Raw genomic sequence first — 27,096 nt, 5'->3', positions numbered from 1 at the left:
CCTTGTAAAAGTCTTTTGGTTGGATAGAAACACTTACGCTGTTTTAAAACACATGTTAACCTGAGTGAAAGTCTTTTTTTAAAAATTCCACCTGTGAAATAGACTCTGTTTATGGCTCACATAGTACCCTGAAATTACACATTTCCACAAGTGTTCATACCAAGTCGTGCCCGCGCAGGTGTGGCTCTCAGGCTCGTGCCCGCCACCCCTCCCCCTCTGCTAGAAACTACAAACCTTAGCGGCTCGCTCTCGTCAAGTAATTCATTGTATCAGATTTAGACGGGAGGAAGCAGCGAGCGAGTCGGCTGGTCGGAAAAACAACTTTGGTCCGGGAAACACTGAAAAACCCAACTGCTAGGCACATAAACTGAAGGTAAACAACTTTCTGCGATATCCGACTATGATGAAATGTTGTTTCTTTCGCACTGTTATTTTTAAAAGTGATGGAAATATTTTTTTAAAGTTGCCCGGAGCTGAGCGAGGCCGTGCTAGCGAAGCTAAAAGCTAGCGATGTTAGCTTACGGTAGCTAAGTTAGCCTTTCCCCGAGCCGACCTCTATTTTAGTGCCGCTTCCGCAGTTGCTGTTCAGTTGTGCTGAAGAAAAAACTAGTGTGTGCTTATCGTAGAAAGTCTTTCGACCCCTGCCTCCCCCTAAAGAAAATTATCAGGCTATACCGGGCACTGTTTACAAACTGTGCAAACTTAGCAAGGCTTATAAATGGAACCGCAAAGATTGGTCTAGATTGTCGAGTCTTAACCAAACAATGAGGCGATTTTCCTGACTTGCCTCGGCTGATCAGGCGGTTCTCCGGCGTCTCTTTTTTGTCTGTTAGTATGGCTGTTAGGCGGGTTATAATTTTCCCGTGACTAGTTAAAGATAAGAAGGGCGGTGTGAAAGAGCGTTGCAGTTTCTTTAAAACCTAAAATTCATATTTCTCGTCATTTTGTACGCTTTAGAAGGCGTCAGTTGTACTTGGGCGCACCATTTCTACTTATTAGGGCATTTTAAGAGTTGCGTTTTCTTTGAGACGCTTTGTGGCGAGAAGGTTTTACCTCTGGTAAATCGTACGTGTGTTATGTGTGGATCTCGCTTGGTGTGTAGTTTGGATGTTGGCCACCCACCCATTCTTCCACTGCGGACACACTAGCCATCTGTTGCCTCTGTGATGACGCCATTTTTCTGGTGACCCACCCAGTGGCTAGCTGGTTAAAAAAATGTTTGGTTTAACACTCCCGAGCTCTCACAGGCGACACAACTTTTTCTGTACCTTGGCTATAGTGGACGACCATGTATAGCAGAAGTCAGCTTTCTAACCCGCCACATGGGTGTTGCTTGGTGATACCAAAGTGATCCATCATCATATTTATGCGTTATGGTTATTGTTGATGTGACAGTATCATGGATGTGACTTTGTGTTCTCTCACAGTTAAAATCAAAACTAAAGATCTAATGCAGTCTTGGGGAGATGGTAGCAGTGTATGTAATTGTCAAGTTGACAGAAGTATTTCCTGTTCTTTTTTTTCTTTTCTTTGACTAATAATGAGAAACTGTTACATGTAATCTAGTGCCGGAGCCAGTGACCACAATCGCAAAGCATAGCTTTTTGTATAGCATATAAATTGATTTTAAAGTACTGTACATTAATAATCGAAGTAAATATTTCTTGACATTATTCTTTTCAATGTAGAATAGCCTCCAGGGTAACTCCTTCATAAGGTTCTATCACTCTGAATCTGCCTCCTAATACACGAGCAAGGTTTTACTGCAGGACTTGCGGGTTGTTGCCCTTGAAGCTGTTAACTAAATTCATATCCTCTCCACTGTAATAGAGGAAGATGATGGCTTTTGAACAGTATCCAATTTAGATAAATGGTCAGCTTTGTCAAAATAATTTCATACCGATTAAGACTTCTTACCCATACCACATATATATCAGTACATGCGTGATGACAAAGACAAGCCCAAAGTGTAGGATGGTGATGAATGGGTGGCTGGAATTTGTGTGCTGATTATTGGTAATTGTTCTGCAGCCTTATTATCCACAATAGTGTCTCCAGAGGTTTGTACCAAAGAAACTGTAATTGTTTTTATTTTATTCTTTAAATTGCAGTTGGTACTAGGGCTGCTCAATTAATCGAATTTTAATCACGATTACGATCTGGGCTTTCAACGATCATTAAAAATGACTGAGCCGATTATTAGCCCCTCCCTCATTTATCCGCGACACCTTAAAGGCCGGTCCGTGAAAATATTGTCGGGCATAAACCGGTCCGTGGCGCAAAAAAGGTTGGAGACCGCTGATTAAGAGGACCCGAGGGAAGCTCGGAAAGCTAAGCAGAAGTTATTTGGAGAGTGACTGCCGTTGGTTGAAAAGAGAGTTTTAAAAAAAAAACTTCAGTGGTGTTGCACACTATTTTATATTATTTTTTAAAGTCATTGTTAACCCTTTAAAGCCGGTCAGAGCAGCACGCTCCGTTTTGCGTAACTATTTTTAAATCCCTGTAGAACCTGAACCGTGTAAGCTAGCGCAATAATTTGTTTTGCATATGAAACCGGAGGAGTTGTACTTACATCTGATGCCATCAGCTTGTCCTCGGTCACGGTTTCGTTCCACATATAGCTTTGCAAAAATTGCATAAAAAGCGCTTGCAGGAACAAAAACATAATATTCCAGAAACACGTTTTGCCGTTCCTATCAGCTGTTCGTAACACTTCCCACAGTGAAATGATGCACATGCTGTTTTCTTTGCAAATTTGCATCATAGGATTGTTTTTTGTTTTTCCTGCAGTATATAAAAATTGCTGTATCTCCAAAATAAAACTATGAAGACACTCAAAATAAATTTCCTGTGGTGGGAAACTATTTTTTGCAACTTTATTGTATTTAAAGTTTTGAGGGATAAACCTCTTAAATTTCTCCAAGTAGAAATATATGTAAACAAAACAAAAGCGATTTTCAATTTTTTTTGTAGTTTATTGCACTTTTTTGCAATTTATGTAATTACTATGCACTTAATGCATACATATTATTAAAATATGGGCTATAACAGTTGTATTGATGTATAGCAACTTGAAATGCTCCCACAAATGGCACTACAGCATGTAAAAAAATAATATAAGCTCTGGTGGACTTGGTTCTATAGTAGGTCTTAAAGGGTTAAATAAATATCGTCAAATAATCGTGATCTCAATTTCAGTGAAAATAATCGTGATTATCATTTTTGCCATAATCGAGCAGCCCTAGTTGGTACCATAATCATTTTTAAAATGGTGTATATTAAATGTTTAACAGTAATTTTATTGGCTGTGCTTATCTGTAGATCAACTGGTCTCATACACTTGATGGTATGCTTAACCTAAGCTAATAAAAGCTTCTGGTATTGATTATGGTAACTGGAGTCTCAGAACTGAAATGCATTTTGAAATTGTTGTTAACAAGAATTGATTGAGCCTTTGAAATTTGACAGTAGTGCTTTTACTTATGGTTTTCTTTTTCATTTTAATTGATGATTGATGACTGTGCCTCCTGTTTGCAGAGTAATTCAGTAAGATGTAGTTATCAACGAACAGTTATCAGAATGTAGTATGTAATAGGAACCTACATTTCTACTATATGTATTGTATTAATAAGGCCCACGATGTTGTTCCCTTTAATTTAATGTTGTGTAAAGTACACATTATAGTATGCGTGTTTCATTGTATGTTTATAACGCTACATGGCTAATCCGTTCAATGCTGTAAAAAAATTTTCCTGTTTATAGAACTGGGCTTGAAAGGGCATCACATATGTGCATACTTTAAAAGTAAATTTGAAAACCGAGACCAGAATTGCTCCCACAGTAACTTACAGTGGTTTTTATCTTCGTGTATTGTGATGCCCAACTGGAGCTGCTAGTGCTATTAGTTAAAACATTGAGTGTGGTAAAGTTCATTCAAGTATGAAATGCACTGAAAATTCAAAAGAAAAATTGGATTTATTTTATTTTGTTTATGATCAAAAACTGTGGCATAAATAGTTATTTCCTCTAGATTCGTACCTGCCTGAAAAATGAGAGATGAACTGAACCGTGGGTTTAAAGAAATGCTACACCCTTAAAATAAATGAATTATCATCTGATCGCATACAGGGCAAAACCGAAACCGTGACGTACAGATTCATCTGCACTGTTTATACCGACAATGGTCTGATATTTACAGATGGCTGTCTAGCCACTTTTAGCAAACCAGCAGGGACAAACTGGAGTACACACAATGTTGAATCAAGTTCAGCAACATTGTACTTGGTAGGCTGAGATGACATCCAGTCAAAAAACCATGGGTTTGACCAGTGTGAAGAAGCTGTTTTCAATTCAATCTTTCACACAGACAGAATTCCTAGATCACAGGGGACATGGCCAGACAGCTAACTTGATGAGCAAATACTGTAAGGTCATAATTTAAAGGGCTGTCTTGACCAAAGGTAGCTAGTATAACAAGCTCGTCTTTGTTACTTTGACATGTAATGACCTGAGTTCCAAAGTAAATTCATACACCGTGTATCTCTAGCCAAACTGCTTACAGCAGGTGACTACTGCCTACATTAAGTACAGGTTATGTTAGGGGAAAAATCGCTGAAATGCAAATATTTCTCTTCTTGAATACAACCCTTGTGAGCAGCCTAGTCATTTCATTAGCTGAAGATCTATGACATGTTGTCAAGTCTGTAGTGCTTTAGCAAACTAATAGCGCATACATTACCAAGCAGTTTTAAAGGGGATATTTTTATACTGCATTTTTCTGTTATGTATGTGCTGTACATATTGATAATAAATTGCATTTCTTTGGGCTGCAATTTATTATCAATATGTACAGCACATACATGTTAGATCACAGAAGAAGCTTGTGTCACGTATCTGTGAGAAATTGAAATATTTATCAGCCAGCAGTCAGTTAACCAGCCTTAAGTGGGGGTAATTTTCCACCCTGGAGAATGTATGTGTGGGGTTTTTCCTCACCAAGCATACACACCTTATCGATGCCACCGTGGCACTTTCTAAAGGTTTCTTGTCTTTTGTTTTGTTTTTGTTGTTGTTTTCTTTCTAGCAGACAAGATGATGAATCATCAGGTGCACAGTAATGTTTAAGGCTGTGTCATACAAAGTGAAAATGCTGACAGAATAGCATGTCACTTCACACTTGAATGACGTGTGAAAGCATTATGGAAGTGTTTTTGTGTTTGAAAGTGGTTGTGTATCTAAACAGGGCTGCTTTTCATAAGTAACCAGAAATGCCTACTTGATTTTTTTTTTTTAATATATTTTAACAAACTAACAAAAAACTGCTGGCTAAGTGTATATTAACCAGTTGTTATTTGTTGCTCTCTGCTTCTCTGTGTACTCTTCGCTGTAATTTGATCCTGTTGGTTGTCAACGTCTCTCTCATTTGAGTTAATCTAATAGACTCTTGCTGACTACCATGCTAATTGGGTGGGGATTTGCACGTGTAGCCTAGTCCTTACTATCTACAAGGTTATGACTGACAAGTGAAGTAACATGTTACCTTGGTTTGCTGCTCATCCAGCATACAACACAGCTTGTATAACCAGCCGTGTTTTGTTAAACTCGAACAATATACTATCTTTAGTGACGGTCAGCTTGCCCACTATCTGCGTTATCACCATGATGTCAATGTCTGAGAATGTGGTGTTTTTGAAAAGGACTTGTTACGTCACTCCTGTTAATTGACAAACATGTTTAAATTTAGCATGGCTATGAAAAATGGGCTGCCTAAATTTTAACAGCCGATGATGATGTGTGGAAATCTTCATTTCACATTCTGTTTGTTGTAAACAGGTAGACAATGCTCAAGTTTTATTTTTTCATTGAGTACATCTGGATTTTAGAAAAGGAATGATTAACTAACAATTATCCTGTCGTTTAAATGTACATCTAGAGACACTAAGGGCACTTAGTCATTATTCAATGATGCCCCCTTGAAAGGTGCACGTTTACTTGATGCATTGGTCCAGAGATTTTACATTACAATCTACACGTCCTAAAAAAAATTGGCAGGTATGTGGAAACGTGCACAGAGCGTCACAGTCATTGTCTGATGACAACATTACGTCATAGATCCTAGCGTGCTCACAGCTCCAGAATCTGAAAACACGCTTTGTAGCTTTCAATCACGTGTGGGATGGGCAACATTGTTATGTAGTTTTTGTACTTTGGCCATCAGTATTCACCCTAAGAACTAATAATCAACCTATATTAATCTTTTGACAGCACTTCTGTACTAGGTCATACTTACATTGTGATAATTGTATTTACTGAAATTAATGCCTAAAACCAGCTTTATATCATTTCTATTGCGGAGACCCCTGCTAGCTATTAAGCATGGTTGGTACGTTTAACGACTTGACGTATAACCAACATTCATCAAAAGGAGGTCACAGATACTCATTTTTACCTAGTGGGCAAATTGACTGTATACCCACCTCTAGGCTACAGCTGCCCCAATTCTTGTCTTTTCCTTTTATTCTCAAGTCATGGTGGGGGTGATCTGATCCTTCTTTTTTTTTTTTTCTTTTTTTTTTTCCCCCTCCTTTTTTTGGACGCCGATGTCCTACTTAGACAATTCATCTACCATTTATGAGATGCTTTCCATGCTTTTTAGATTTGATAACTAGAAATTGAAAAGAAAATGTGTAACATAATTATTAACTAATTTATGTTCACTTGCTTCATCCTCTGTTTCTTCATTTCTATGGGAAGGGGCTAACTGAGCAGAGCAGCGGGCATAAGATGAAGACAACGCAATTTGTTCCTGAGCGCAATACAAGCCAGTCCTGGCCAGAGCATTAACAGCTCTGTCACAGTTGCTCTGCTTGGCAAGCAAATTTTAAAAAATGAGAGAGTGAAGCCCACAGGGAAGAGCAGCATAGCCAGCGAGTGACAGGAACTCTAGCGTGTGTGAATTTAACCTGTGGTTGATGAATGTGTTCTGTGGAAAAAATCTTAGTGGTGGAAGTAAGCCCTTTGTTCAGATGTGCTGTGCTTTAGGAAAACGCTGCCTTTTCATCAGAAATTTACTGATTTTGTTGCCAGAAACTAAAGACTGTAGGCACATGTATCTGAGAATTTCAGTTGCATGCAAATTACTATATGGACGTAGGGCTGCTCAATTAATCGAATTTTAATCACGATTACGATCTGGGCTTTCAACGATCATTAAAAATGACTGAGCCGATTATTAGCCCCTCCCTCATTTATCCGCGACACCTTATAAACCGGTCCGTGGCGCAAAAAAGGTTGGAGACCGCTGATTAAGAGGACCCGAGGGAAGCTCGGAAAGCTAAGCAGAAGTTATTTGGAGAGGAGAGTGACTGCCGTTAGTTGAAAAGAGAGTTTAAAAAAAAAAACTTCAGTGGTGTTGCACACTATTTTATATTATTTTTTTAAAGTCATTGTTAACCCTTTAAAGCCGGTCAGAGCAGCACGCTCCGTTTTGCGTAACTATTTTTAAATCCCTGTAGAACCTGAACCGTGTAAGCTAGCGCAATAATTTGTTTTGCATATGAAACCGGAGGAGTTGTACTTACATCTTATGCCATCAGCTTGTCCTCGGTCACGGTTTCGTTCCACATATAGCTTTGCAAAAATTGCATAAAAAGCGCTTGCAGGAACAAAAACATAATATTCCAGAAACACGCTTTGCCGTTCCTATCAGCTGTTCGTAACACTTCCCACAGTGAAATGAGGCACATGCTGTTTTCTTTGCAAATTTGCATCATAGGATTGTTTTTTGTTTTTCCTGCAGTATATAAAAATTGCTGTATCTCCAAAATAAAACTATGAAGACACTCAAAATAAATTTCCTGTGGTGGGAAACTATTTTTTGCAACTTTATTGTATTTAAAGTTTTGAGGGATAAACCTCTTAAATTTCTCCAAGTAGAAATATATGTAAACAAAACAAAAGCGATTTTCAATTTTTTTTTGTAGTTTATTGCACTTTTTTGCAATTTATGTAATTACTATGCACTTAATGCATACATATTATTAAAATATGGGCTATAACAGTTGTATTGATGTATAGCAACTTGAAATGCTCCCACAAATGGCACTACAGCATGTAAAAAAAAAAATATATATATATATATATATATATATATATATATATATATAAGCTCTGGTGGACTTGGTTCTATAGTAGGTCTTAAAGGGTTAAATAAATATCGTCAAATAATCGTGATCTCAATTTCAGTGAAAATAATCGTGATTATCATTTTTGTCATAATCGAGCAGCCTTATATGGACGCACACACAAACATAATGGTATATTAACTAATTTTTATTTTCATGCAGCTGGGGTTTTATTAAACTATGGTACATCAATAAAACTCTGGTACCCTAGCAGATTAAAGGGGCCAGTTAAACAAAGATACATCTCCAGAACTGCAGCAGATTAACACCATATTTTAGCTGACGGATTGAAAGACAACAGGAGAGGTGTCAAGCAGTTTGCTCTCTACCACGCCTCCACCTGACTCACTATGATGGAGATAGCAGGGTAGAGAATGATGATTGGCACTCCACACTGCTATACCTTCTCAAACCAAGGAGGAAATATCCATTCAGGGATGTGATTTATTAGCCCTGCTATGTGAGGTCCCGTTGTCCTTGTGCTGTTAGCAAGTACACAGTATATGTACTGTGTTGGTGTGAAAGTCTAAGCAGCAGGGCCACCATGACAAATGAGCTATGTTTGATGTGTGCTCAATGAATAAAGAGAGCGTTTCAGTGTGTCCAGCTGAACAACGCTAGCATTTAAAACACATTTCCTATTCAAATGAAGACAAGTCACCTTCTCTTGTCCTGTTTAGTGTCTCAGATTTTTTTTTCTTTTTAAATGTGGCTGAGATTATAGTCATTTTCCATAGTTTAAACAGCAGTGCATATTAAATAATTGTAAAATATCTGTGGAGGTTCAGCAGAAAATCCAAAACACTGGCACTCATTTCGTGTCTTTAACATTCAGCTGAATGCAATTTCCCAACATGGACTGATCCTAGCTGCTGCAAACCAGTGACACAAGACTGCATGTCACTCATTTGCACTAACTTCCCTTAACTCTGTTGGGCAAGTTCATCTCACACCCACACTGGTGCGCTTGTTGGGTCATTTACAATAATGAATTACTGGAACCTTGACTCAGTACTTCCTAGTAGCTCGCATCTTTGTGCACCACACAACACCTTTGTGATGTTGTGTATAGGTAGTGCAGAAAACGTGCAGTGCAGTTAGAAGAACAGGGGACAGTGTAAACACTACACGTATTCTTAAGTTACATGCACAAGACATTGGATTATTAATGAAAGTGGGTTACAGTTATTTACTCAATTTTACATCGAGAATGTGAACAACGTAATTAACCTTTTAGTTTTTAACAAACTATATGTAGTAGCCTGCAGGAAGTTTAACTTTACCCCAATACAAAATGATTCCTGCTCTTTGCCATTTTTATCAAGTATACTCTGTTTTCAAATCAGTTTGAATAGTGATACCAATATATTTCTGATTATTTTCTGATTTCATTAATCATTTCACAACTCTGGGGGGCTTCTGAGACTGAGTTGCTTTTCAGCTATGTGGTTTAAAGGTGTTAAGTGTAGTGTTGCATAGTTCAGGTGCACCTAGCAACACTACCCTTCTATGTGGCACAAATGTGACTCAACTTTCACATTTTTCTCTGTTCTCATGCTCAAAATGGGCAGTCAAACAAGACCTGAGTAGCACAAATTTTATTTGTGAACAGGAGAGTAATTCTCCCAGTGGTTACAGTCAGTGCCTTTTTGATGCTCTGCTGTAATGCCATGCTATACATATACTTCATACAACGCTTTTCCTGTGGTTCCCTGATTAAAATGTTCCTTTTTGTATTCCACCAGGGATGGCAGCCATCCGTAAGAAGCTGGTAATAGTGGGGGATGGAGCGTGCGGGAAGACTTGCCTTCTAATTGTCTTCAGCAAAGATCAGTTCCCTGAAGTCTATGTCCCCACTGTGTTTGAGAACTACGTTGCTGACATAGAGGTGGACAGCAAACAGGTGAGACAACTGCAGGGATTCGAACTACTACACTGCCTACTGATACTTAATGTCATGTAAGAGTGGTGCTTTGGGGTAGATGCTTTAGACCTGTTGACCCATCTGCATAAGTGACTGTTTTACTCTGTGAACAAATTTAAAGATTCTTACCTGAATTATATTTTTTGAATATTTTAATAAAGTAGGTGACTCAGTCTTGGGTCTTCTAAATGTCACAGCACATCTTTCCCTTCCTTACTATCTGCACTGGTTTTTGTGCTGGGACTCATTTCCTGGGTGCTTAATCATGCTCAGTGCTTTAATTCTACCTTCAGGGCCAAGTGAGCAAGTGTTGAAAAAATGTACTGTTCCATTTTCACATCTTCCTTCACACAACAGCAGTCATCTGCTAAGTCTGGTTTCTTTTTGAGCTTGGTCATCATGTTTTACAAAGTGTCTGTAGCTTGTGTGTTTGCACTAAGTGAGGATTATATAAAATATAGTAGGACACTCTGCTCTGGAGTTCAGTGGATTTGATTATTTAGCACTCCACACATATCCTGTGTGGGTGGAGTTAGTTCCTCCCAGATAACTGCGGCAGCCAGCCTCATCAGTCACAAACTCTTGAGTCCTGACCTTTTTGTGGGTTAATAGGATTCTGGGACGGGAAGTCTTTATTGGCTGTCTGATTTCTAACCTCCTGTGCTGCTGCAAAGGATTCATGCTTCTTGAAGTGTGACACTTTTCCAAATGCCTTCTTTTACCATTTAGATTTGCATTCTGTATAGAGAAGATGTTATGTCACTGTCATGTTTTGTATTGTCTCTGAAATTAAATGGCACGTGCAGAATGAACAAGAGCACAATTTATGTGAGCACATTGTTGGTATTTTTTCCCCTACCTCTTACAAATTTGGCACGTGTATTACATATACCAAGGCTTTGCAGAAATATTAATTTAAACTAAAATTGCTCTTTGAATGTGATTGATTTTAGGCAGCTTGTGGATGTTCTCTTATGTCTGGCTAATAATGTAATGCTTTATATGGCTTTCAAACTGGGTATTCAAAAGGTTGTGAAGAGAATATTTGAACTATTGAATGGCAACAGCTGGGGAAAAAAATGTATTTATCATTTCCATATCATAGATCATCACTCTTTCAGGTCTTTTTCAAATTATAATTAGTGATTATGTTAGTAATCCTTGCCAGTTTAAGGTTGTAAAAAAAGCCTTTGTTGTCAGGACTGTCTGCTGCAGGTGTTGCTCACCTTCTTTGCTGGCTTCAGTGTAAAAGTTATGCTGATCAAGATGAAAATTACACATTTTTCCATCCCCTTTTGATCAGTTTTTAAAAGTTTTCCTTGTTCTCCTTTCATCAAATCTCATCTTTTGTCCTTCTTTGCCTTCTCTTTTCTCAATGTTGGTCAGGTGGAGTTGGCTCTTTGGGACACAGCAGGTCAGGAGGACTATGACAGACTGAGACCTCTCTCCTATCCAGACACTGACGTCATCCTCATGTGTTTCTCCATAGACAGCCCTGACAGCTTGGGTGTGTACAAAGCAAACACATTCTTGCAGTTGCATACACTCATGACATAAATAAAACAAATTCTCTCTTTTGTGTTTGCCACATTTCTGATTTCATTAGAAGATATTTCTGGACTGTTTTGATTGTGCACTTGCAGAGGAACTACTTACATTTGTGTGCACGCAGAGTAACAACTCGTTTGTTATGTAGTGTCATCCATTCCTGCTGTTAAACAGAGTCGTATCTTTTTTCCTCATGATGATTATTAACAGCACTTCCATGATCACATGGAAATGGCTGTACATAAAAGTGATAAAAGCAGCAGAAAAATTAAACTGCCAGAGATTAATTAAGCTTCAATGAAAGGACATAGTTGTAATAAAACAAAGTCTTATTGCACGAAAGATTGTCATATATCTTCAAAGCAACATTTTTTGCTGACCAAGTAAGATAACATTTGATACTCAGTGGAGATAAAAGCAGAGCTCTTTCTTCTTTTCAGAAACATAATTTAATTATGTCTGCATAAGCTTAAATTTTAAAGACTGATCAGAACGCTGACATCCTCCAATTTTACTCTGCTAACACATTTAAATGTAAATGCAGCTGCGGTGACATCAAACTGCTTTGTTTTTGCAAAGAATGCAATGATGGTTTGTGGTGCCCACTTTTCCTATGAAAAAATGGGATTAAATGGTAAATAGTACTTTGTTTCTCCTTTAAGTGAGACACAGAGGGCTACAAAAAGATAAACAAGTCCACTGGAACAGGGCAGGGATGGACACATCATCACTGGAGAATGTCTTAAAGCAAAAAAAAGAAAGAAAAAAGGGTCACCTCAGGCATAAAGGGCTCTCAATTAAATTTTAGTCTGACAGTTATAACACTTAAACAATTGAATTATTTGTTTGTTTATGCCTCCCGTCTCTGGTCTTTGTCCATTACAGAAAACATTCCAGAGAAGTGGACCCCGGAGGTCAAACACTTCTGTCCAAACGTTCCCATCATTCTGGTCGGAAACAAGAAAGATCTGCGTAATGACGAGCACACACGCAGAGAGCTGGCCAAGATGAAACAGGTGCCTGACTTTTTACTTGGTTTGAATTAACATGTTTGTTCTGAACTAAGCGAGAGTGAATCTTAAGTGTTCTTCTGATTTTTAGATCTTGAATTAGTGGTGCCGTGTTTCTGCCAGTCACTATAGCAAAAGCTGTTTGAGATTAAACACTTATCTAGAATATGTGTGTTCCTAAACTACCACTTTGTTTTTCTCGGCTAATAGGAGCCAGTGAAATCAGAAGAGGGCCGAGACATGGCCGGGCGGATTGCAGCATTTGGCTACATGGAGTGCTCTGCTAAGACAAAGGACGGCGTGCGGGAGGTGTTTGAGATGGCCACCAGGGCAGCACTGCAGGCCCGTCGTGGGAAAAAGAGCAATAAATGTGTGCTACTGTAAATTGGCCGTCATATTTGGACTGTTTCACCCTGGGTTACTATACCTGGGGATAGGGCTTGGGAGGGACAGAGGGATTACAAGATGGGAGGGAGGGAGGGAGGGGGAGGAAGAAAAGAGTGCAGTAAATGACTACCGCTGTAACCTGGCTGTTTGTTGGACTGAATTTACCCTGGGACTTGGGTTTGAAAGGCTTTGATGGCAAAGTACAGGTGGGGAGACGAAGGGAAGGGAGGTGGTAAACGACTACCGCTGTAAACCATTGGGCTCTTTACCTGTGGGTTTACCATCTGGGTGGGAAATTTACACCAGCGACCAGCCAAATGCTGGAACAGTTACTTTTCAACAAGCCACTTACACTGATAAAGATCCTTAAGATCGAGTCCTTCGTAAAATCTAGCTGACTGGTAGCCCTGATAAAGTTGCTCATGAATTACAGGGAGTTGGGGACAATAACAAAATTTTTTAAAGTTACCTGAATGGATGACCAGACAGACGGAAGGGAGAAACGGACAGCACAGTAAATGAGTACCACTGTAAAAGGCCACCAGTGGACTTCATCCCCAGGTGCTCATGCCTGGAATTAGGGCTAAGATGGTGTGAAGTTTGGAAGATGGAGGGATGGGATGTATGAAGTTCTGAAGTGGCCACGATAAGACAGGGAAGCCAGGGCATCACTTCCTAGTTTTGCACTTTTATCTTACTCGTTATATGCTGTAGGTCAGTTAAAACAGCCCTCAATAGGAGACAAATCGCCAGTTAAATAAATTGAGTGCTCCTCAGAATGGTGCTTGAAACAAATTTGAGGTGTATTAGCTAGCACTTCAATCCGATGGAAGAAAAACTCTCTTATTGATAGGATTAAACTAGTAGTCACATGCTGTCAGGTGGGTTGTGTTATTGGAGAGGCATGGAGCATGCTCACATGCCATTTAGTTTCTCTTTGTAGTTAATCCTCTGTTTATAGACTCTGTAACAAACACATTTAGCCTCTACTCTTACTGGATAATCTGTTGCAGACACCTGACATTGAGTGCTGTTGTTATTTGAGGCTAGCTGCTTGTTTTAAACGAGATCTGAAGTGTATCTTATCACAATCTGCTTGCTTCAGATGATCTTAGTGTTTTAGAAAACACAGCCAGGTTCAGTTATTTCCAGGTTAGCAGCAGTGTGCCTTTGGTGGCCAGACAAGATGAGCATAAACATGCTGGAGTCTTAACTGCAGCTGGTTTGTCTACTTTAGTTCACATCTGAGGGTTCTTTAACATTTAAGTTCTTCAGACTGAATCAGTGGAAGTGGCAGGTGAATTGTGGTCCCATTGGAAGACAAAGGTAGCTTCCTGTGTTGCGTAGACCCACCTGAGCAAACTGCCATGGCTCTGCTCCCATCCCTTCCTGTTCCACAGCTGGCCGCTGGTGCTCATCCTCCTCTGGTTTTAGGCCAGGACAAAGAACAAGGAGGGGAGAGTAATGTTTACATGCACACCACTGATTTCCTTATTTGGGATGAATGACTATGAATATTACGTGTGTGTGCTTGTGTAAGCATGTAGAAGGGTCATGTGTACATTAAGCAGATCAGGTAAATTTTTGAGGGGGGGGAGGGAACGGATACCTGGGATTTACCATCCCTTTTACAGGTTGCCTGTTAGTAACTCTCATCTGCTTTAACGGTTAAAGAGAGACAAACAACAAAGTGACATGACCTTTTTATCCCAGAACAGTGCATAGAAATGCCAGAATTGTCAGGTTGGTCAGCCAGGTGGATTTCGTATAACATGCAGGTGAGCCACATCAAAGAAATAACCACCTGCTGCTAATATAGTTTTGTTTTGTTAAAATAAAGAAAAAAGAAAATGTAGGCATGGCCAGTCTGAGGATTGGTTAGTCACCAGCCTTTCCTGACTTTACTGTGTATTTTGCTAACACATTCTGGCTCTCTTCTGTGAAAGCGTTGCGCCCTCCTGTTCTTCTTCCTGGTCTACAGGGAGGAGCCTGTTCTAGAAACCAGTCTCGTGGTGTTTGTTTTTATACTTTATTTCCAACTTCTTTAAAAAAAAGTCATAAACATATGTTGTCTATCAGTATTTAAAAAAAATTAAAAATAAAATAAAAAATAAGAGGTGGAAGACTAGGGAATACTTATGTTGCTTTAGGTTTTTGTTTTTTCCTTCTCTGTGCTTTACCTGAATCTTTCTGATGATTTACTGTTGGTTTTAATAACCAATCAATCATCCCGCCAAATGCTGTTGTTGGGCAGTCAGGAGAAAGGCTGGCCTCTCGGCTGCCTGTCTAGAGCATCGCTAGGACAATTAGTGCTGGCTTTTTTTTTCTGTTTGTTTGTTTTTGAACACACTGTTAGCTGAAAAGACAAAAAAGGAAAGCAAACTTTATTCTCATGTACAAATCATTTTTATTTCTAGTTTTTATTGTATTTTTAAGTCCTTATTTTGGATGCTGAAGTAGTGATTTAAACAAAGGAACAGGAAAAAAAACAAGCTGTATGCAAAGTCTGTAAATATATTAAAAAAAATAGGAAAAAAGATGTGGGTTTGTTCATACTAGGCTATACACACGCACATGACTGGAAACTATTTGTAAACTAGCTTTGGTTTGTGTAATAAATTACTTTCTATAACACACAACTCCTATTCATTATCGTCCGGGTTGGGGAAGAGCACTTTGGCTCAGTCAATAAACATGTAATATAAATGAATGGTTTAGTGTTTAATGTACTGGTGCCTTTATGTCTTAAGATTACAACACTATGTCTGAATACATGACAGTAAAACTAGCACGGGAAATCTAGAGAAAAATCCAGACAGCAGCTGAGGGGAAGTGAAACGACTTGAGATGCAATAGAGCATTTTAAAAGGAACCAATTCTTTCTTTTTTTCCTTTTTAAGCCTTTACTCGAGAGGTACATTTCAGGAAAAAAAGTAACATGAAGCAAAGACTCAACTCAAGGTTGCTGCAGCCAGAAACTAACTTAATGTTACGTGGGGGATGCACTAAATCTAAATGAGCTGCACAATACAGCTCAGGTGATCAGGGTTTAGGATTTAGTCTCTCGCAGGAAGCTTCAGTCATGCTCTTAATCTTAAAGTCATCCACACTTAATTTGTGCTACAAAACGTGGTCATTATTTTATACTTTGTGGTCTGAGATCAGTTCAGACTGAGAAGTCTCAACTCAGGATGAAAATATGAAATTGCATTCCCACTGCACCTTTAAACGTCAGAATGAGCTTAGATTAAATAAAAAGCTGATTCTCGCTGAAGTTTGATTACGACCTTGATAAATAACCAGTCGTTAGGATGACTGCTGCCTGGGGAGCAGAAAGTAACACCATACCACTCAAAGATGATGTTCCTGCGCTGCAGAGAGTGTGTGGGATGCTGAGGTGAGGCAGTTTCAGCCTGCGTGGGACGGTGCTGGATGTTGTGGGGCAAGTAATCGAGAATCTGCGAGTGTGTGCAGAGTGTGGTGCCACTCGGTGTCCAGCAGTGGTTGTGTAATGCAGCGTGGAGGAGTGGAAATCCAGGAATAAAATGGATTAAATGTATGAGCAGGATGGTACTTGCATGGAGCTGAGCCTACATACGCCTTTGTGTAACTTAAAAGAAAAAAATACCTCTGTGTAGCACATGTAAGCAGTCAAACGGCGTGGACTAAATACTGGTTAAAAAAAAATCTGCCTGTGTCAGTTCCTTTCTTGTGCTGCCAGACACTTTGATGTGAACACGGAAATCATGATTTGGAGAGTAATGATCGCCACGGGCATTCGAGTGCAAGAGGACACAGGAACAGAAATTAAGCATTCATTTAATATTCACAGAAGTAGCATAATAATGCCAGGCCATTTCAAAAGGAGGGGATATCAGAAACTCCGGCTACTTTATTATTTAAAAAAAAACCAATGCTGTGCAAAAAGCTTGAGGCACCATCGTCTCTTTATTATTTTGTTTCCAAGCAGCATGACTTTCTTGTCATTTTCTAAAGTGGTCTTGACCTATGGTTCTGAGTTTTCTGAGTTATAGTTTTCTGAAGGTCTTCCAAAGCTTTTCTTTAGACAAGTTTTCTTGCACAAACAATGAGCTATTAGCCAACAACTTGGCTCGGTGGAAGGGTGGCTATCAGGAAACCATTCTTAATGAAGGAAAACAGGGAGAAAAGGCTGATGTATTACAAGTTACACATTAAGAACTTGACTGAAAATCAGCAGGAACAGGTCTAATAGAGTGATGAATCCAAAGTATACATTTGTGGTTCAAATTGTCATCAGTATATAAAGAGGAAGTAAGCAGAGAGGTACAACAGTGAGTGTCTACAGCCATCTGTAAAACACACTGGAGGCTCTTTAATAGTTTGGTGCTGCATTTTAGCCAGTAAGTTTGGGGTGCTTGTAGAAAACTGATGGAAGTAGACTTTGACCCACCATGAAAAACTATCTAGAATGCGTCTGATTGGCCACATCTTCATTTTTCAGCACAAGAATAATCTCAAACATACTGCCAATGCAGTAAAACACCCAGTGGAGCACAATCAGTCATGGATTGGCCTCCTCAGAGCCCAGATCTCAACATGATTGAAGCAGTGTGGGATCATCTTGACAGAACAGAACAAAAGGCAGCCAACATCCAAAGAAGAGCTTTGAATGTCCTGCACTATTTAAAAGAAATAAAAGAAAGCTTGACTAAGAGTTCAGGCTGTGTTCAAAAATAAAGGTGATTTTGATATTGGAGTTGTGCAAACTCTATTTTTGCCTTATATACTGTATTTACGTGTATTTACATGCACATTTCCATAAATCTCTGCACCCGTTTCCCATTTCCAAAACATAAGAAAATGAGAGGTACTTTAAGACTTTTGCTCAGTAATATTAAATGATATAGAAAATATGCCTCTAGTATACAGGTAGGAGGTCGTCTCCAACAGTAAACTACAAAAGCCACAGTGGGCGGATGTGAGAGGAACCACGTCAACTTAAGCCTGCCAGACTGCAAAGGACCGACCTCCGTGACTGCGGACCTTCTTGTAGGAGAGGGCCTCATCCAGAAACAATAAGCTGTGTTGTACTCTATTCTTATTTTACCGACTCTGCCCTCGTGATCTCATCTGTTTCCTGTTTGTCACTAAACGGGCACAGCCTCAGTCTCAGTAAAGTTTGTAATAACCGTATTAAAATGCTGTTACACTTGCAAAGTGGCAAACACAACACAGGCACACAAGAAGCAACATTGTTAGAACCACTGTAGTTTGTTGTAGTCACAGCTACACCAGCTATGACTATACAGACAGACACTTAAGACATATTAAGGGTATTCCCGACTTAATAAAAAGCACCTCCTCAACTGTGAGATCTCTGCTGGCTAGGCAAGGAAATGGACTGGGGCTCTCTAGAGACGCATTCAGAGCGAAACCCACGAAGTCGAAGAGGAAGGAAGGAAGTTCGTCACTGCCTACTCCACCCAAAACTGGTGGCATGTAAGACATAAGACGCGCTGTCTCTAGCGCAACACTTGTAGAGGAATGAGCTGAAGGGGAGGGTACCGATGCTGCTTTCTTTCTTTTGCTGTGTGGCTCCTTCCCCTCCCGTCTTTCTTTCTTTCAGTCAGTCTTTCCCTCTCTCCCCCTCCTTCCCTTCCCTTCCCTTTCGCCTAGCAGCCGGGGAAGACTAGCGAGCAAAGAGGCTCAACTGCCGGCTTTATATACCGCTCTATTTTTAGCCACTCACGGGCCCGACTATTTTTAACCAATATGAGCTCATTGCCTGGTCCGCCTGTCCAATAAGATAAGAGGAAGATGAAGGGAGTCGTCCAATAGGTGCTAGGAAAAAAGAGAAGGGGCGGGTTACACAAGAGTCTGTTATCTGCAGTGAAACGGTCGGCTTGTGAGGGAGGCAGCAAGGAAAAAGGAAAGACCTCTCACTTTGCTGCATTTCCAAAGGATCTTTTTGAAGTTCATCATTATTCAGACTCGCTGTTCTACAGCCCAAAGCGGATCTGCATGGAGGCAACGATTTTTTTGTCTAATTATGCACCTAAAATTGTCTTTGATTTCTTAGAAGCGATAACGATACAATACATAGTTTTAAATTGTTTTAAAAATATTTTGTTGATCCCATTTATATAGAGGAGATTTTCGAAGAGAAGTGTGTGAAAATCCAATTAACCTGCCTAAACCTCTTGTACCTTCCTTGCAGAAGTTTTCACATTATGTTTTAAATTAGCATTAGCTAGCAATTGTTATTTTAAATATGTTAAAAAAAATAGTTAGTGATAATCTTTCAGTAAAAGCTAACCCCAAACCAAGCTATAGCCCCTGGCTTGAATTTGTAGGCCATAACATTTTGTTTGCGATCCATCCATCCTACAATAGACGGCCTTCCCAGGATGGGATGCCGTCTATTGTAGGCTGAACACAGAGAACCATTCACACTGACACTTAAGGCAAATTTATATTCTCCAATTAACTAAACCCCACGAATGCCTTTAAATGTTGCACTGAAGCTGAAGTACCCTGAGATAACCTGCATAGACAAAGGGAAACTCCACAGAGGATTCAAACCCAGGACCTCCTCGCTGTGAGTCAACAGTGCTGACCAGTGTACCCCCCTCTTCCATCCAGATCCACTGAACACGATCAGCCAAGGGTAATTTAAGATGATTCTCATTATAAAACTGAAAAAACAAACAAAACAAAAAACATCTCGTCAACTTCCTGACAGGAAAAGATCTCATTTCATGTGAGCATCACTGCAATTTAACTCTGGCCCAAGATACATGACTACAGCAGTGTTGACGTCAGAAATGTCTGGCCCCTCAGTCTGGAACCGTTTTTACTCACAACAGAAACATTAAATTTTCACAACAATGTTGTCTCGGCAATGAATAAACATCTATGGATTAAACTATTGCAGTACTATTAGTTTGCTGTGTATGCTACTGCCTTCATTTTATATTTGCCCTTATAATTTGCCAGTGTCGAGTGGCCCTCTCTAATCACATGCATTAGATCATATTACTAGATTATAATTTGCAGATTCATTATTAGAATTAGCTACTATTTTGTTTATTAAACTTATTACTGTGATGTGAGCTAGTTTTAAGTAATTATATGATGCCAGGAAGCTTTATCTTTATCATAATATATTTGACTTTTATCCATAGAATAATTAAAGGTTTTAAATAAATGGTGTTGACTATGTAATAACAATGTAAAATATTTGCGTGGCTAGGGTTGTGGTTATATACAAAATCTTTAAGGGGGCTGCTGCCACCCATGCCCACCTCTGGAAACATCTCTGTTTAAAACAACTTCATTCTTAAAAGAACATTTTCCCATTAATCAGCATTCATGAACAGTGTTGAGGTAACGAGGTTTTCTAAAAACCAATACTGGCTGAAACTGACTGAGTGGTTTCACATACATCATCCAAACAAGCCTGCAGTGAATCATAAAATGACGAGACTCGGAGTTGTGTCGTAACAATACCTATTTCCTTATTCTTAATTAGCAGAGCCATCCATGCGGCAGCTGCTGCCCAGATTTGCCTGTCACACCCTTATATTTTCCCGATAGTCATCTTTCAATTAGACGATCTTCGGTAGTGGCTTTGGACTGGTGGGACTGGCTGCTCGGTCCTGTGTGTGTGTGTGTGTGTGTGTGGGAGAGAGAGAGACTGGTGTGTAGTTTTTGTTATGACTTTGGACGGAGGGTATGACAAGGATTTCCCCGTGATTGTGACTCATCGATACACCCACCTATTCTTCTTGTTTCCAAAAGTTTTATTTTTAACCGCTGGGTGTCCTGTCACCAGTGAGTGTCTGTTTCTCCGGTAGAACAAGAATTACGATTCACGACACAGTTAAAAAACAGAAGAAGAATAAAGCTGCCAGTTGGGTGTCTTAGCTGTTACTTCTTAAAAATGCTAATGTTTTGGATCTACTTTTAATTCACTAACAGCTGCCGCTCATCCCCCAACAAAGCGCGCTCACGACAGCCGCGCCCCCGCACAAAAGGTTCCAACACATCATGATGTGAGCGCGGAGGACGAGAACGGTCAAGTCCACTCCCTCCAAAACACTCTCCACCCTGCCATATACTCCATATCATCTGCTAAAGAATTTCTTTCCCGACCTCACCGTGGGATTACAAATTTAAAAATATGGCTAATTTAAAACTGGCTAATTTAAAAATATATTTAGCCCAATTTAAAATAGCCAAAAACCAAATAACGGCAGTCGTAAATGAAAGTTGAACCATTCATGAGGATACAACCACAGTAATTACTTTTAGCTATGTACCCGTTCTATGTTTTATTCTAACATCTGAATAGTATATTAAAAACATAACACAAGGTAAGTTTACTCCACTCTGAGATGACTATTATCATATTCTTACATATTCGCTGTAACAGTTCAGGCCACACAATGTCAGACTGACCTCTAGCGGTACAAAGGCGTCATTACAACTGTGTCGCTCGGTGTTCTGGTGAAACGCCAGAGATTACGGTTAGTCCAGAGTCTCGCGGGATTACGAGATCACATTCAGGTAAACAGTAAGAAGAAACGTAAGGTGGCAGCATAGTCCTACCCCTCTGATGTAAGTGCACTATAACCACCGTACTGAATAGGTGGCACAGACAAGGTTACACTTTAGCACCCTGACTAAATTATGGCCAACTTTTCTTTCTTTCCAGATGTTTAGTTTCGATTGAAATATGAAAGTCACACGAGCATGCTAAATCTTTTCTTATAGGACAAATATGGCACATAACCTGTATATAAAGGAGTTAAATAAACACTGCTGTCATTGAAAGTAATAATTAAGCAAACAGTAATATAAAATTTGAAGTGACCTAGCTTGAAATAATGGTTCAAGCTAATTATGACTTTATGACTCTAATTACTCCCAGCCCCATTATATCCCATAGTGTAGTAAATAAACATGGCTACAGTTTGTAACGTTTGACCTTTCAGAGCTCTGGTGTTGATTCTCAGTCTGTGATTATTTGCATCAAAAGGCCACTTAAATGAAGCTGATGCTCGTTTTGTTTTTACATCACTTACACTGGTTTGTGAACCATTACTGTCATTAACAATTACTGGTCATCAGGGTTCATGTTATGTCTGCCTTATAGGGGTCCATAAGCCAAACAGAAGAAAACGACGACAATGAGCTGCTCATTAACTGCTGCATTCTCACTCACTTCACGAAACACGGGGAATGTGCATGAGTCAATGGACGTGTCTGTGTGTGCCTGGTTTGCAGAGAATAGCTGCGGTGGGATCCAAGACCACTAACAATTGGTCTTAGCAGCCAGAGTTTGCATGCTAATTGACAAATGACGTAACGTGTCAAAGACAAATCGGAGGCTTTTTGTTCAGGCTGACTGGGAGGTCATTAGTTGCAATTAACAAGCAGACTGACTCTGGCAGGATCAGCAACGAGCTTCTAATTATCCTGCCTTAATGACCTGAGGGTTTAAAAGGTTCCGGTAAGAGATGGATGCAACATTAATATTTTTAAGCTTGTCATTTTACACATTTTCTCTTTAGGTATTAGAAATGTGAACATCAGAACCAGGAGAAGAACCTGCATCATCAGTAGCATGCTAAGTTCCTGGTGAGGATTTCTGTTTGGCCCATTACTGACAGGTGAAACTGTAGCTTTACCAGATTCTTGCGCAATTTCAACCAGCTGTTTACAAAATGCACATCGAAAGACAGCAAATGCTGACTCAGTAGAGACTTATATGTGTAAATGATTACTCCAGCATCCCATTTTTCCTCATTTTCAGTCGCAGTAGCGTTATTCTAAAATGTCACGTCTGACTTGACGTTTAACACTTTACCAACAGAAGCCGTAGAAACAGCTTCAAGGTGCAATAGGACAGGAAATATTAAAAGTTGTAGCATGAAATTCCATTTCCCCAACACTTAATCAAAGTAATCCACAGTAAAAACACATAATATCTGTGGGATTTTCCCCAAAAATTGGGCTGTATTTTTATTTACCTACAGTGTACAGTGAAAGTGAAAGAGGGAAACAATTCTGTTTTTTACCAGAAAGAAGAAACATGAAGTGATTTTAAGTAGTGAGTAACTTCCATGTATTTCAAAGGAACTCTATTTCCCTTTTTAACCTGTAAATATGCTTTATTTTTAGGGGTATGGCCATATTATGGAATAGCTTATACTTCCCTTCTTACATCAGGTGTACATCTACATTTTAGGGGTACAGATGACATAATGGAGAAGCTTAACCTCCCCATTTTACATTGTATGCACAACTGACTTTTTTAGTCACGTGGGCCGAAGTATGGAGTGGTTTTAACCTCCCCATCGTATATTGTATGCTTACATTACTTTTAGGGTCACTTATAACACTTAACCTTGCCTTTTGAGGATAAGGCTATAGCAACACTTGTAGTATTGAAAGAGTGTTAGTTACTCACTTACCAAAGGTGCATAGAGTAAATAAAGGTTTTTTGAATCCTTTCTAAAAAATTGTACTATCTGCTAAGTTTTTTTAAAGGTATGATTATAACCTAAATTAAAATAAAAGACCTTGTAATTTAATGCTAAATCTGGAGGGCAATATTATAAAGTGCTATGCAATTTTTTTTAACTATCAAAACACCAAAACACAAGTGATACAACACGTCCAAACATAAAACATCTGCATATCTATTGCATAGGATCTCTCTGTCCTGCGTTACCTGTTTGTCTAAAACACAAAACTAGCCCGGGCGGTTAGTGTGGGACATGATGACTGTGTAAAAGCAACACTACTATATGCACTGTTTTACTTGCAGGTGATCTCAGCATGGGTGAAAAAAGGACTGGCACTGCTATAATGAGAGGTAAGCAGTAGTACTGCTGGCTGTACTGTAACTGCAGAAATAATCATGCATTGTTTCTAAGTGATACAAAACAGCACATGAATATATCTGAGGTTCAGTTATGCTTATTTTCCTTGGCCACACCCCGAAAGAATCACTTAATTACCAAGAGATGCATTTGCAGTGACGTCTTGCCCAAGGTCACTTTAGTAGTGCATAGTGTCATCACAATGGGAGTCTCTATGGATAGAGAGAGTTTTTCTCCTTCACTAATTGAATAACTTAATTAATGACCGGGTTTGACCAGATTTGACCTCCACGAACTGTAAGCTTTATGAGGTTGTGTAAACACCAAGACAGAGGACATCTAATCACATAATTAAACCGCTGGGTCATATTTAAAGAAAAACCTGCACTAATTATGCAATAACAAACAAGCTCGGAGAATAAATCATTTACAAAGCAGAAATCCTCAGAGGGAGCATATACTTGTTCATTTGCACGTAACCTAAATTCATTATTTATCCAGGAGAATGAATAAATCGTCCCCGCTAGCCTGTGATTGAACTTGAGCTGGTGAAAAATTCAGCCCGGCGCAGCTGTACTCCAGTGAGTCGGTATCTAATGAAAATAACAGAGCAGGAGAGAAGGCACGGGCTCGGTAATGATTGCATTTGGGTTAGGAGTGGAAAAAGAGAAAATAATGAGGATAAGGAAAGAGACTGAGGGGTAGAGTTTGGTGTTTTGCGTGGGTTGTTTTGGAACTGATTGTAAGATCTCACTCATTTACTTTTAGTGCACCTCTTGGCTCGGTCCCTGATTGTGTTTCATGAGTTGGTCTCACCTGAACGCAGTCCTGAGGCTGGAACCTGCGGTTCATAGAAACGCTAAAACCCTTTTTCGCCTCTCATAAAAAGTCGATTTATTCTTAATCGATTCTCAAAACCTATTTTCATTGAGTGGTTAACACAATAAACATGTGTCTATACCTGTTGCTTTAAAAAAAAGTTTCCATAATCTTTTATCAGCCACTTTTTCTTATTCTATTTATTTTTTGATAAGTATAAAGCCATCAGAAGAAAAGAAAAAGAGTGAGCGAGAGAGTAAGCGCAATAAGGAGAGGTCGGGAGAGAGACTAAGAGAATGGTGCATAAAGATGAAAGCTGATTTCCTCCGTCTCAGTTCCACTTTAACAAGGTTTTCCTGGAGCGGAGTGAATAGGCGAGCACGTCTGCATATGTGTGGCCACAAAGATCTCGGATTTTTCTTCTCCTTCCTGAGAGAGAGAGAGAGAGAGAGAGGGGGAGGGAGGGAGACAGCGAGCACATGTAGAGAGGAGCTGGGACGAGAGACAGAACAGTAGAGAGCTGTCAGGCTGCGAGGAGGCAGCAGAGAGACGACTCACTCATTTTCTTGGAGTACGTTTTGCCTCCATCTCTGACGCGTGCGTGCACAGATAGCATCGCGGACACAAAGATGGTAAAGTTTGAGTGTGAGTGCTACTTCTTACCTTCCTGTGAAAAACTGTGAATCATTTTAAGGATCTGGACTTAAGCCTGACACACTGTGACTGGGACTTCACAGTTTACTTTGGCAGGCAGGTTAGCCCTTTCTCTGAGTTCTACACTGAGTTAGTGTGTCTGTTGCCAGAATTCAGTACATTTGAAGCTGGACTTGGACTCCCCGTGTGCGATGAGGAGAAGGATGCAATTGCTGGTGGTGGTCCTGCTAGCCCACCTCGGTGCCACCTTGACAGGAGCGTGGAGAGCATCTCAACCCAGACTGCAGTTCACACACCCTGGTAAGAAGCAGCACGTCCATTTCTGAGCATTTCTCTTTATGTTTCCTTTAGTGTTTCAAGTCTTGGTTCCCCACACGTACATGCAGGTGGCTGGAATCATGTACCGCTTCACATTTTTCCCCACTTTTCTTTCTTTGTCCTTCTATTAATGCCCACACACTGTTATGCAATTCATGTATAAATTATACAAAGCCTTTCTGTTCATGTACCTGTCTCCATCAGCCCTTTTCTTTCCTATATTGTCCTCCAACTCTCTAACCACCTGTATTTAATCAATCATCCTCCAGTAGTCAGGTTCAGAGTGTGACAGCCGTATCTTTAGCCCCACCTTGCTTCCTCCTTTCACTGTGAGGTCTGACACTTTAAGTGAAAAGTAGCGCTTTTGTCCTTTTGTCACTTTTGAATAATAACAGCATATTCTTGAAAGTTAAGAGTCTTTGTAAAACCACATGTCAGACATGGCAAATGACATAAAAAAAAAAGTCCGGGAAAGAAAAGAAGAAACGAAAGAACCGATTTAAATGCAGCACTCATAAGAGTATTTCAGATAAGCTCTTATTGCACAAGAAAATAGAGTGCAAGTGTAACTGTAGAAGGCACGGCAGGTAAAGATGAACCAGCCAATCAAGTGGGATAGTGTGGAGGATGTTTGCTGCTGGCAGTTTGGGTAATTATTTTAGTGTTTGTCTCTGATTTCTCTTGGCTAAACTGGGACTTTGCCAGACAAAAAGTCATGCTGCTTCTTCTTCCCGTTGTATTTTGGTTTGAACAGCTTGAACAGCATTATGAGAAAACCTGTACATGCTGCTTCTTTGGCAAAAATACCCAATTACAGTGTTATCCTTATCAATCGAGAAGTTTTTCTAAAGCATAACGAAAGCATGGAGAATTCATGTGCAAAGCCTACTTTATCGACTCGAGATTCATTTCCTGTCAAGCTCAAATCTTTTGCCAGCGCCTTTGAAGCACTTCGTTAATGAAGTTTCAAACTCGAAAGACCTTCTCCATGACAGCACCTCAAACCTCCCGTCACCCCACCTCGCCCCCTCTTCCAGGATTTGGAAATGTGTCCTTGTCTGTTAGTTTCAGTTATGGCTAACAAAGAAATAATTATCTCATGGCAGAAATCCCAGATTCAGATCATCAGTGAATTAATTATTTCTTGGCCCCGGGCCGATCTGTCCGCTGTAGTGAGGTCCACGCAGTGGTGGAAGGACACACATAACAGAACCTCCTTTTAAAAAAAGGGAAAGGACAGCTGTAGCCACTTGAAGTTTCAGCTGTTTGTCGGTGGAGAACTGCATTGTGCTTCTGTGTGCGTTACACATTTTTTCCTCTTTCTCCATGCACTTGTATCACTGTGCAGCATGTCGCATGAACTATGCTGTTACAGGCTGATG

The 27,096-nt window shown here is 39.7% G+C and overlaps 2 protein-coding genes across 5 annotated transcripts in view; both read left to right on the top strand.

The window, feature by feature from the left end:
* Nucleotides 1–215: 215 nt before the first annotated feature.
* On the top strand, nt 216–15,762 carry rhoab (ras homolog gene family, member Ab). The gene is made up of 5 exons (XM_080898581.1): nt 216–373; nt 9,929–10,086; nt 11,494–11,614; nt 12,541–12,671; nt 12,876–15,762. Exons 2-5 carry the CDS (start codon nt 9,931–9,933, stop codon nt 13,047–13,049), a joined length of 582 nt encoding a protein of 193 aa, XP_080754707.1. The 5' UTR covers nt 216–373; nt 9,929–9,930; the 3' UTR covers nt 13,050–15,762.
* A 6,796-nt stretch (nt 15,763–22,558) lies between these two features.
* The window catches only part of sema3h (sema domain, immunoglobulin domain (Ig), short basic domain, secreted, (semaphorin) 3H), a 65,126-nt gene continuing 60,588 nt past the window's right edge, over nt 22,559–27,096 (top strand). For 2 of the 4 annotated variants that reach the window (XM_080898541.1, XM_080898540.1), the window contains exons 1-2: nt 25,271–25,374; nt 25,546–25,696. In XM_080898541.1, the coding sequence (XP_080754667.1) occupies nt 25,372–25,374; nt 25,546–25,696 (154 nt within the window). In that variant the 5' untranslated portion in view covers nt 25,271–25,371. Of the gene's footprint in view, nt 22,677–23,868; nt 23,917–25,266; nt 25,388–25,545; nt 25,697–27,096 lie in introns of those variants that run through there. The other 2 variants (XM_080898543.1, XM_080898542.1) reach the window with 2 other exon arrangements.

This window comes from Rhamphochromis sp. 'chilingali' (genome assembly GCF_963969265.1).
Source record: "Rhamphochromis sp. 'chilingali' genome assembly, chromosome: 12".
NCBI classification, from domain to species: domain Eukaryota; kingdom Metazoa; phylum Chordata; class Actinopteri; order Cichliformes; family Cichlidae; genus Rhamphochromis; species Rhamphochromis sp. 'chilingali'.
This window is presented reverse-complemented; position numbering and strand designations above follow the sequence as displayed.

Coding starts and splice junctions, on each gene's coding strand:
- rhoab (XM_080898581.1), top strand. CDS start 9,931: ATGGCAGCCATCCGTAAGAAGCTGGTAATAGTGGGGGATGGAGCGTGC. Junction 10,087..11,493: donor TAGAGGTGGACAGCAAACAG/GTGAGACAACTG, acceptor AATGTTGGTCAG/GTGGAGTTGGCTCTTTGGGA. Junction 11,615..12,540: donor AGACAGCCCTGACAGCTTGG/GTGTGTACAAAG, acceptor TGTCCATTACAG/AAAACATTCCAGAGAAGTGG.